The sequence below is a fragment of the Lycium barbarum genome, chromosome 4, assembly GCF_019175385.1.
Source record: "Lycium barbarum isolate Lr01 chromosome 4, ASM1917538v2, whole genome shotgun sequence".
NCBI classification, from domain to species: Eukaryota; Viridiplantae; Streptophyta; class Magnoliopsida; order Solanales; family Solanaceae; genus Lycium; species Lycium barbarum.
In genome coordinates this window covers 21,880,511-21,892,852 of record NC_083340.1, presented here as the reverse complement: position 1 = coordinate 21,892,852, position 12,342 = coordinate 21,880,511, and the positions used below count along the sequence as shown (strand labels likewise).

Here is a 12,342-nt window from a genome sequence, read left to right as displayed (position 1 = left end):
TTATATGAACGAATTTTTTTTTATCCTATTTTTTTTAATACACGAAATGCAAAAAAAATAAATATAATTTCCTATTTTGTTTTTTAATACACGAAATGCAAAAAAAAAATTATAATTTCCTATTTCGTTTTTTTATTCATGAAATGCAAAAAAAACCCCAAAAAAAAACTTATTTCGTTCATATTTTTTTAGACCAAAAGGTGGAAGGAGGGTATTTATGAGCCTTTTTCAATAGATTAAGGATATTTTTGGACCTTTTCCGATAAAAAAAACAAAAAAACATATTCTGTTAGTTTAAAGGGTATATTTGAGCCAAAAACAAACCTTAAGGGTATATTTAGACCTAAAAGGTGGATGGAAGGGTATTTTTAGACCAAAAGATGGAAAGAGGGTATTTATAAGCCTTTTTCAATAGTTTAAGGGTATTTTTGGACCTTTTCCGTAGTTTTATAAACAACAGTGAAAAACATATTTCTATGATAAGAAGAATGAAAGAAAATCATAGCACTACTTGAAATTATATATGACAATTCTAAAGTTAAATTATTTTTAAAATATAAAAATACGTCATTTTTAAAGACAACTAAAAAAAAAATACGGCACATAAACTAAGAAAAAAAAACAAGTACGTATATTTTTGTAGTTTCAATAACTGGGCTAGAATAATCGCTAGGCCCAAAAATGGGATTCTGTGTCCCAGGCCACGTATTTATAATTTGGTAAAATTACAAGTATAGTTTTAAACAAACTCTTTTAAGTTAAGTTTTAAATATATTTAGGGAAGATATAATATACAATTAAAATTGTGGGATTGTAAAAATATTCCGGAAGCAAATATATGGAAGTAATTAATTATCTTAATCATAATTAGGGCTTTATTTTAATTTATTAAATCTCAGTCATTAGTTTTAAATTATGACACGTGTCTTCAATATAATCTAAACAAGAATTCGGAAAAATGATGAGAAGAGAAATGAGGAGGAGCCGGATCTATAATATTGTTAGGCCTAAACTATTTTCAATGTGACAATATCCACCCCCTCCCCCCCTCCACACACACTTTCTAATTTCATAACAAGCTACTCTACAGTATTTGTTTTGTTATTAAATCTTCACTTAATAATAGAATATAAGCTTTACATTACTCTAATTGGCAGATTTGTTTATAAGTTAAACTAATTATTTTCCTCACTCTTATTGCATGATAATTAAGAATAACAACAATCCGCCTCGTGCTTCACATTTAATTTGTCTTTCAGTCTTTGCATCATTACCAATTGTGTATAAATAATGGTCGAAACCCTTCATAGCAAAGCAGTCATCCCAACAATGGCTTCTTCTTCTACTATACCTTTGTGCACCACCACTACTCCCTCTTCTTCTTCATCCTTCTTTGCAAAACCCTCTCAGCTTTTCCTCCAAGGAAGGAATAAGCAAAGTTTCAAGGTTTCATGCAATGCCAACAACACTGGCGAGCATGACAAAAACCTTGATGGTGTTGATAGGAGAAATGTGCTTCTTGGTTTAGGAGGGCTCTATGGTGCTGCTAATCTTGCACCATTAACCGCCACTGCTTCTCCTATACCAGCCCCTGATCTCAAATCTTGTAGTAGAGCCCAGATAAATTTTCCTGAAGATCCACCTGTACCTTACAGTTGTTGCCCCCCTAAGCCAGATGACATGGACTGCGTTCCATATTACAAGTTCCCTCCTATGACCAAACATATCCGTCCGCCTGCTCATGCGGTTGATGAGGAGTACATAGAGAAGTACCAGTTAGCCACTAGTAATATGAGGGGACTTGACACAAACCCTAATGACCCTCGTGGGTTCAAGCAACAAGCCAATATCCATTGTGCTTATTGCAACGGTGCTTACATGATTGATGGCAAAAAGTTACAAGTTCATGAATCATGGCTTTTCTTCCCATTCCATAGATGGTACTTGTACTTCTATGAGAGAATCTTGGGATCCCTTATCGATGATCCAACTTTTCGTTTGCCATATTGGAACTGGGACCATCCAAAGGGCATGCGTTTGCCTCCCATGTTCGATGTTCCAGGCTCTTCCCTTTACGACGAAAGGCGTAACCCACATGTCCGTAACGGAACCATAATCGATCTTGGTTTTTTCGGCGAGGAAACCAAAACCACTCAACTCCAGACGATGACGAATAACTTAACTCTGATGTATCGTCAAATGATAACTAACGCTCCATGCCCGCTGCTCTTCTTTGGTAAGCCTTACCGTCTGGGAAGTGATATTGACCCAGGGGCGGGAACCATTGAAAACATCCCTCACACTCCTGTCCACATTTGGACTGGTACAGTGGCTACACCGAAAGGTGAGCAACCGATAGATGGTGTCAGGTCATACGGCGAGGATATGGGTAATTTCTACTCAGCTGGTTTGGACCCGGTTTTCTTTTGCCACCACGGCAATGTGGACCGGATGTGGAATGAATGGAAAGCAATAGGAGGGAAACGAAGGGATTTGGCAGACAAAGATTGGTTGAACTCGGAGTTCTTTTTCTACGATGAAAACCGCAACCCATGGCGTGTGAAAGTGCGAGACTGTTTGGACTCCAAGAAGATGGGATACGATTACGCACCAATGCCCACCCCATGGCGTAACTTTAAACCAAAAAAGACCACATCAGGGAAAGTGCCTACAGGTTCACTTCCACCAGCCAGCAAGGTATTCCCACTCGCGAAAATGGACAGAGCCATTTCCTTTTCCATCAATAGGCCAGCTTCATCGAGGACTCCACAGGATAAAAATGAACAAGAGGAGATGCTAACATTCAATAATGTCAAGCATGATAAGTTGGAGTATATAAGGTTTGATGTTTTCCTCAACACAGACAAGACGGTGAATGAGGATCATGAGCTTCACAAGGCAGAGTTTGGAGGAAGCTACACCAGCTTGCCGCACGTTCATGCAGATCATAATTCCTGTGCTAAGGGTGTTTCTTTCCAGCTGGCCATCACTGAACTGTTGGAGGACATTGGATTGGAAGATGAAGAAACTATTGCGGTAACTATGGTTCCAAAGAAAGGTGGCGAATTTGTCTCCATTGAATGTGTGGAGATCAAGCTTGAGGATTGTTAAGTCCCGCTTTGGTGGCTATGGTGCCAAAACTTTCAGCGTGTGTTTAGTTTTCATTTCTCTGTTAAAATAAATGTTTGTCTCCATGCAAATTTCTATGTGATTCTCATCTTTATGTCGGCTTAATTTCATTTGGTGTTGTCAAAGATCTATGGTGAAACAAGACGAGGTAACAACATAGCATGTATAATGAAACAAAATCTAATCACTGAATGGCATATTTAATCTAATGGAGTATGATATTTTACAACTTAATTAGCCTAAATGATTGCTTTAATATTAGCACTCAATTCTACTTTATGAGTACTCCTTGCGCCTCTCCCCTTCTGCTCTTAGATATGCATGAACTAGTGATGCTACAATTTTCGTGCTTTTAGTAAAAAAATATATGGAGGAGGGGTTACATTCCTCAGATTGATAGCACATCTATTAGCTTCCATCATAGGCACTCCAAGCAAAATTGTTGCAACTTGAAGGCCTTTCAAGTGTTATACTCTGACGGGTCGTTTGGTTGTAAACAAGTTATCCAGAATTACTTATTTTGGATTAGTTATTCCATCCTCCCACAGGGATAAAAAGAAATCTACAATCCTACTATTTTATCCCAACCAAACGTGAGATAAACTCATCTCAATTTAATTCCGGGATTATTTATCTCTTATCTCTCATACCAAACGAGCCCTAATAGATAAAACATAGTATGATAACATAAAAGAGATAAATTCTGAGATCTCTTTTCAAATTTTGCTTCGTAACTCTAGAACGGTGTGACAAGAAATTGTTCTAACAACGGATTGATGAAATTAGTGATCAATTCCGGTGATAAGGCTTCCAATATTTTTTACTACTAATATACAAAAACCATATGAAAAACCAAGAAGCACTACAGAAAATAGTGAAGATTAAGGGTATGTTTGGTTTGAAGGAAACAATTTTCTAATTATCCATATTTGATTACATTAAATGTTTAGGAAAATATTATATTAACCGAGACATTTTCTCTCAATTTGTTGAAAATTACTCACCCCAGTGGAAGTCATTTTCCAGGTCAATGGAGCTAGCACCGGCCAGATTCTTTGCCCCTCTCCCTATTTCCCAACAGAATTCCCCACCTACGATCTTTCTCTGCACATAATTGAAAAATATATTTATAACGTAGAAAGTGAATATCCATAATTTTAATAACCAAAAGTGAAAGATATTACTATAATATATAAGAAGAAACAGAAAAAATCATAACACTACATGAAACAAAATTAGTACTCCATCGTCCCAAAAATATTGTCTTAGTTTGACTGGGCATGCAGTTTAAGAAAGAAAGAAAAACTTTGAATGTGTAGTAAAATATAAGCTTTAAATAATTGTGTGGCTATGAATCTTTTTATAAAGTTATATTGTATCTAAATATAGAAAGGTGTCATTTTTTTGGGACAAAAAATTAGAAAAATAAGACAATCTTTTTGGGGCGGAAAGAATACTATATATAAATGTGGGGGCACAACAGTAATTTTATAAGGCTTAATGCATATGTGGCCCCCTAAACTTGCACCTTTTTTTCATTTTGGCACATAAACTAAGCATTGTTCCTATTGAACCCTTGAACTCGTCCTCAAGTATGACTATCTGTTACACCCCGTAGTTTTGTATGTTGAGATTCAAGCTACCTTTCAGGAGGTATGTGAGATTATATGTGTTTATCTTATGGTTATGAGGTTTTACGTTCATATAATAAGCTATGGAAGGATTGGAGGACAACTGATTTAAGGAAATTAAGTTTGTGGGAACTTTGGAGAAAATATGAAGGGTAATTTTGGCCCAACTTGGAGAAAGAATATCTTTTAGTATATGAGGAGTTTTAGAGAAAAGTATAACCCTAAATTGAAGTTCAGGAAGTCTAGTTTCCAACGCAAAAAACCGCACGTCGATCGGACATCGGAATCAAACGTTATGAGCATTTTAATACAGACTGTCCGAGCAGAGGATTTACTCTGCGCGAATGCCCCCCAAGGTGGCGCGAACGCGCAGAGCAAATTCTAGGTCGGTGTAGACTGACTCTAGAACATTATTTAAGGGGGTTTACCCCTTCATTTTTCATCCAAACACCCCCAAACCTCTCCAAAACATTCTGGAGAGTTCCCCCAACTTTCGTTCATCAAATTTTACCGCGAATTAAGTGAAATCTCCGGATTTAGGGCCGGACAATGCATAGTTGTGATTATAAAATCGTATTGCGGCAAAACTTGGCTTGGATTCAAGGTGGTAATTGAAGATATTGCAGTTCTAGCGGGTGAAAGGTATGAATCTTTCCTTATAAATATTGATTTAAGCTTATTTACGGAGGAAAAGTTATTAAATTATCGTATAACGAACTTATGGATTGAGAAATTTGATAAAACATCGTGTAGGATGTTTATGGAATATATTGGTATTGATAATATTGTTGTTGATGTTGGTATTGTTGTTGTTGTTGGTTGCTGGACTGTGATTTCGGGCTAGGCACATAAACAGGGGAGATGCTGCCTGAATTTCGACAGATTCTAAAAGGATTTTAATTAGAGGCTTAAGAAAAGTGTATGATGGTGAGCCTAACAATAGTATGAATGATTTTATATGTAGATTGCAAGACAGGCGGTAGGTTGGAAAGTCAAAAAGTAAGCTTCCAGGTATGTTAAGGCTAGTCCCTTTCTTTCAAAAGGCATGATTCCTATGTAATGATTCCTGTTACATCTCGAAATTTCGGGTTGTTGCGCGGGAAATAGACTAACGCAAGTTAAGGTATATATGGTGTCCCTACAAGTAAGAAGGGATACTTAATGATCCTAATTAAGATTCCAAAGACATTTGAGGAAAGAGAAGAAAGCTTGTTGGAGAAAGTTAAGGTAGAGAGTGTCTTACCCCATGTACAAATGTACCAGCAGGTATTCCTAGTAATTTACAAGACTATAAGTGGAGTAGATCGAATCGACGAAATCTGAACTGAATCAGAAAAATTCTGCAGACACCAGTCACTGTTAATGGGCCGTCGACATGACGACGGACCGCCACTGTGCACCGTCAACACATTTCAGCAAACTGGAATCAGCAGGCGCGACTGAACGGGACAAGTCGACGGATCCTCGACACATCAAACCTTCGACCCAACCGTCAGAATGTTTCTGCAATCAAGGATCTACAGGCGTAAGTCGACGAAGCAAGTCGACGGGTCATCGACCCGCTCATCGAACCGCTTCTCTGGAACCTTCCAGTTTCAGCTATAAATAGACGACCCTTGTCTATAATTTTCGGATTTCACTTTCTCTCTAAGTCTTGAAAGCTCTAGAATATTCCTCACACCATATTATCATACATCTAAGGGAAATCAAGGATTAGACACCAAGAATTAGCAAAATCAAGTGGGTGGATGCTCACTAGGGTTGGTGGAGATCAAGAAGTTCTTTTGTATTGAACTGGGGTTTTTATCCAAGTGAAGTATCGTCACCCAAAGTCCATTCCAACATCATCAGAGGTGAGTTTTATGTTCAATTCATGTTATTAAGAACATTGAGTGGTTGAAATACTTGGATTATGGAATGAAGAAGAATATGGAGTGCAAATATGGAAATAGTGATATTCTTGAATAATGTTTAATTTGAAGAATCTATTCATTATGACATTATGGATGTTCTTATTGATATTTGGGAGTTGTCTTATTTTATGGAGGAAGTTGTCGAAATAAAGGAAATGTCGCCAAATCTTCATTAGCTCTTAGTTGTTTTAGCTTAAGCTTAAGTATGTTTCCAGTTGTCTAATCTTAGTACAAATCCTCTTGAAGGTAGAATCGCGAGCTTGAAAGGCAATCAATTAGACGATAAAGTTAAAGAGATATAAAGGTATGTAAGGCTATTCCCCTTCTTTCAAAGGCATGACTCTTACATTGTGATTTCTTCCCTATGTTCCCATGACTTTCTTACATCCCTAAAGATGAAAGTGAAAGATCTTTAAGAGCTCCTTATGAGATAGAGATAAGGTATATTCTATGAGAATGATGATGATAATGATGCTTTCATAAGCCTGATAATCCTATGTTTATGATTTCATTGATGTTATTGCCTCATCTCATGATACTAGTTCTTTCAAGGCGAGGCATAGCGATGACGATGTTCTATAATGTAATTGGAAGTTCCCGGCCTTACGTCACTCCGATAGAGTAATAGCTTTTATTTGAGCTCTCATGCATGCTTTAGTTTATGTATATGTAAGATTACACCGTGCCTATACGGCAGGCAGTACCACTAAGGTGAGCGTAGTGGGCGGCTTATGGATGATTACATTGTGTCTATACGGCACGAGCAGCACCACTAGTGGACAGCGTGAGATGGTTACCCCGGATGCGGGCTAATGATGTTATTGATTCAGACAGTTTGTGTATGAATGTGTGATATGTTTTAAAGGTAAAGGTGAGCATGCATGATTCCGCCTCGAGAGGCAAGCAGTAATAGTTATATTTTCTTCTTATGCTTTCTATATTTCCTTATTATGTTACCATATATGCCTTATATACTTAGTACACTGCTCGTAGTGACGTCCTTTCTTTTATGGACGCTGTGTTCATGCCCACAGGTAGGCATGGAGATGGTGCCGACACTTAGGAGCCTGTTTAGCAAGTTTGCAGGAGCACTCCACTACTCCGGAGTCGCCATTTCTTGGTATATGCTTTTGTGTACATGTTGGGGCATGGCGGGGTCCTATCCCGTCCTTATGATTCCAGTATTCTAGTTAGAGGCTCGTAGATACTTATGTGTGGGTTGTAGATGCTATGTGACTCCTTCATCGTATGTTATGTACATCATTTTAGTAGCCTCGTGGGCTTATGCATATATACATGTTTTGGGGAGATATTTGGAGGTTGTTTCGTGATAAGTCTTGTGTCGAAAGCACTGTATGCCCAGATTGAGTATGATAGATGGTATGATGAGTGGTGCTCGGTAGTCAGCTCCGGGTACCCGTCATGGCCCACTAGTTGGGTCGTGACAATTCCATACATATTCTCCATAACCTTCTTACTTCCAAAAGTTAGAAGTTCATGATTCTTAAAGGCTCTTGATGATGTTAAAGGTGAGATATTTTCTATGATGACCATGATGATGATGATTTCATTTCTAGAAATTCCAAAGCTTATGATTTTAAGGCTACTATGAGATTATCGAGTTATTTCATGCATTTTTTGATTCCATTCATTGATGTTGATCTCACCTTATGATTTTGTTCCTTCAATGTGAGATGTGTTCATGATGATGGTTCCCTAATAATAATCTAACGAGTTTAGGAACAGGTTCTTAAGGGATGTTTTATAGGACACGAATAGAGTGCTAGCAGAGGATCTCTAATGAGGTATTTAATGTTCGAAGAGAGGTTTATGTTGTATCTTAGGATTTGGTTATAATCTAGTCAAGCGGAAAGAAGTACTAATGGCCTGAGTTATGCTTATAAGTCTTATGGGATTATGTAGACACTACGGGTTAAGCGATGACCATGAGAAGTGCATAGAGATTTCTTGTAGAAGCTTGGCTATGGTGTCGATTATAACTACCACTGGTCTACGACCAGTAGGGAAATTATTACCACCGCGCTACGGCCGGTTGGGCAGATATGTATTTACCACCACGCTACGGCAGGTTGGGCAGTTATTACTACCGTGCTACGGCCGGTTGGGCAGTTACCACTAATCAGTCGGCAATTGCACTCTACCGTCGGGCGTTAATCGGAGGGGCAGTTACCACCGTGCTACGGCCGGTCAGGCAGTTACCACTGATCAGTTGGGAAGTTAGCTTCAGGATGACAAGTAAATTAAAAACATAGTATGATACATAGATGTAGTTAAAGATATGAGAGTATAAAGAGATATGCGTACTAGATTCTCATTAGTAAGCCAGATGTGCCAAGTTGATTCTTATCCTTCTTCTTTGTAGCATATGTTTATTATGTTACATTTCCGCCTTACATACTCGGTACATTATTCGTACTGACGTCCTTTCTTTTATGGACGCTGCGTTCATGCCCGCAGGTGTAGATAGACGGGACGAGGATCTTTCACAGTAGGCTACTTTCAGGTACTAGTTTTGATTGGTGGGCTCCACTTCTTCCTGGAGCATTGAAGAATCTGGGTTGTATATGTATTTTGTGTTAAGGGTATGTCGGGGGCCCTGTCCCGACTTATGTACTTCAGTCATGTTCTTAGAGGCTTTGCAGACAGATTCTTGTGTACAGCTCAGTTATGTTTTGTTAGTGGACATGTTGACGTCGCAGGCCCATTGTACATCTACATATGCATGATATTATATTCATAGTTGACCTTCTTGGCCTTATTTTGCCATTGGAGACATAGATGACGCAAGTACAGTTTGGTTCGCTCGGTCTCAGTAGGGTGTCGGGTGCCAATCACGCCTCACCAAGGTTGGGGTGTGACACTATCAAACACAATCCGACTTATATAGCATATATGGTGAGTTTCATTTTTTTTTGTCTTGCGCGTGAATGTCAATCGCATCCTACGTGTAAAATTCAACCAATTAAACCCCCCCCTCCCCCCACCCATTTTAATTATACACATCAGATATTAAGCCTCGTAAAAATCCTTTTCAATTATCTCCCATATTATTCTCCTTTTCAATTTCTGCTTTTAACAAAAATCACAAGCCGAAAGATAACTAATGGAAGCGTTACTGAGAAAAAAAGGTTACTTTTAGGGACAGAAACAAAAGGTACTTTTGTGGCTAGAAAAAATTTCAGCTTTTGGTGTGCCTATATAAAACACACGGCAGCAAAATCATGTGAGAATTTTAAAAGATGAGCAAAGGTAACGTGAGAATAATATGGGAAATAATTAAAAAGGATTTTTAGGAGACTTAATATCTTATGTGTATAATTAAAATGGGTGAGGTGTTTTAATTGGTTGAATTTTTCACGTATGATGCGATTGACATTCACGCGCAAGGCTAGAAAAAATGAAACTCACCATATATGCTATGTAAGTTGGATTGTGTTTGATAGACACACTAGAGGACAAGTTCGGGGACTCAATAGGAACACCGTTTAATTGAAGTGCCAAAATGAAAAAAAAAAAAGTGCAAGTTTAGGGGGCGCATATGCATTAAGCCTTTTGATAAATTGACATTGGCTACACGTGACTGCCTTTCTTACGTGGACCTTTATTATTAGTGTATGTTGATATTGTTGTACTCCTTGGTATCAATTTATGTGCTATAATTCAAATTTTGAGAGTCAAATAATTTAATTTTGATTGTGGATTCAGACATATGATCTTTAAATTTTTTGAGATAAATTTTACATATTCAGAAACTAAGTAAAAAGTACTATAAGACATAACAATTGACAGTTCAAAATACTTAAAACATATGTGAAAAAATTACGATCAAAGAAAGATTTGTTTGAATCTCGAAATTTGAAAGGTGCCACATAAATTGCAACGGAAGGAGTAAATTTTGTGAATCTTTTCTTGCCCTTAAACTCTCCGATTCATATTATATGGTATTTTAATTTTTACATTTAATAGAAAATAAATAATTTTTTACATAATCAAGAAGCTATTAGTAGTTTTCTTAAATTGATACTATTTAATTAAGGATAACTTAGTGAAAACACATTTTTCTTTCTAGGAGTAAGTTATTTCTTAAGAAGAAGTGTCAAAGTTAAAAACACCATATAATATGGATCGGAGGGAGTATTGAATTACACTTTACATTATATGTCTTTATACATTTTGGTAAAATTTAGGCAACTTTGGAGCCACATTTTCGTATTCAACTAGAGCATTTATTAGATCTTACTAATTGCTCTTCTGTTTTAATTTATGTGAAAATTTTAGTTTTTTGAGTGTAAATTTGATTAAAATTTGAAAGCTTAAATCATCACTTTAACTAGCATAAACTCTTCCCAAATGATATATCATGAGTGAAATTAGAACTTACTAAATATATATATAAAAAAAAAAACTATTTCTATCTATAAATAAGGAAATTATATGCTCATAAATTCATAAAAATGTTACATTTCTTTTATTTCAATTTATGTTTTCAGTAAGTTGTAACTATTTTATATAATATATTTTAAATCATGTTACTTTACAGAATGTCGAGTCATTTGTATCTTTTTGGTATTTGCTAATTCTCCTGCCAAACCTCTTTCCTCACAAACAATTTTTTATTTAGAAATTATCTAATTAAGTGACTAAAAAACTTTAATACTTATGAAGACTTACCAAATACATGTTTAACGTGTAACTAAATTATACTTCATCCGGATCAAAAAGAGTGTCCACTTAATCATTTTCAGACCCCTTAAGAAAATACTAACTTCTAGACAAAACTAGACAATTTAACTAAATTGTCCCTAATTAAATAGGTATTGGGATTTGATCACATAACACTTAATAGTGGCAAATCTGAAAAAATAAGGTTAATTCTTTCTTGATTTGATAAGTGGACACTTTTTTTTACTCAAGAAAAAAAGGTTAAGTGAACACTCTTTTTGATCCGGAAGAAGTATTAATTATGGAATAAGAATATATGATACAAATTATACTTTATAATTAAAATATTATAAAAATTAAACTTCTTTAATTAAAATATTATAATTTGTATATATTGGGTTTGACCCCGGACTTAGCACGGGTCTCATGTAACTGGTACACTGTAATAAAAGGAAAAAAAAAATATAGTACCTTTTCTTAACAAGAATGGAGGATATTTTTATGATATTGTTAGGGGAATTGTTTTTCTCCTTAATATCAAATAGTGCAATATATTTTGTTCACTAGCCAAATACTAGAAAATATTTTTGAAAAATACTATTTACTCATGACTAACCAAACATTAAAAATAAATTAAAACTGTTTAATACGTGAATTTACTATTTCATCATATTATGCAGTATATTATGTTGGGTTTACGAGCTGCGCCGTACTTAAACAGCAGTTCTTTGCATGAACTGGCGATTTGAATAGATCTTCTATTTCTTAACATGCATAAAATCACAACTGTGGTTAGTATTCAATTATTGTAAATAACCAATTAATTTTATAAGAACCCTACTTTTGTATCATCTAGATGGATGTTTCCCGTCTTCGTTTACATGCTCTCGAGAACACTCCAAAGGACGTGAAATAGATTTGTAAAAGGACAACTATAAAGAATAATTAAACAGCACATATGCTGAACGTACGTGTAATCATTGTAC

The 12,342-nt window shown here is 36.1% G+C and overlaps 1 protein-coding gene across 1 annotated transcript; it reads left to right on the top strand.

The window, feature by feature from the left end:
- The first annotated feature begins 1,311 nt into the window (after positions 1 to 1,311).
- Positions 1,312 to 3,234, top strand: LOC132635535 (catechol oxidase B, chloroplastic-like). Its single transcript, XM_060351966.1, has one exon. It carries the CDS (start codon positions 1,330 to 1,332, stop codon positions 3,109 to 3,111), a length of 1,782 nt encoding a protein of 593 aa, XP_060207949.1. The 5' UTR covers positions 1,312 to 1,329; the 3' UTR covers positions 3,112 to 3,234.
- Positions 3,235 to 12,342: the final 9,108 nt, after the last annotated feature.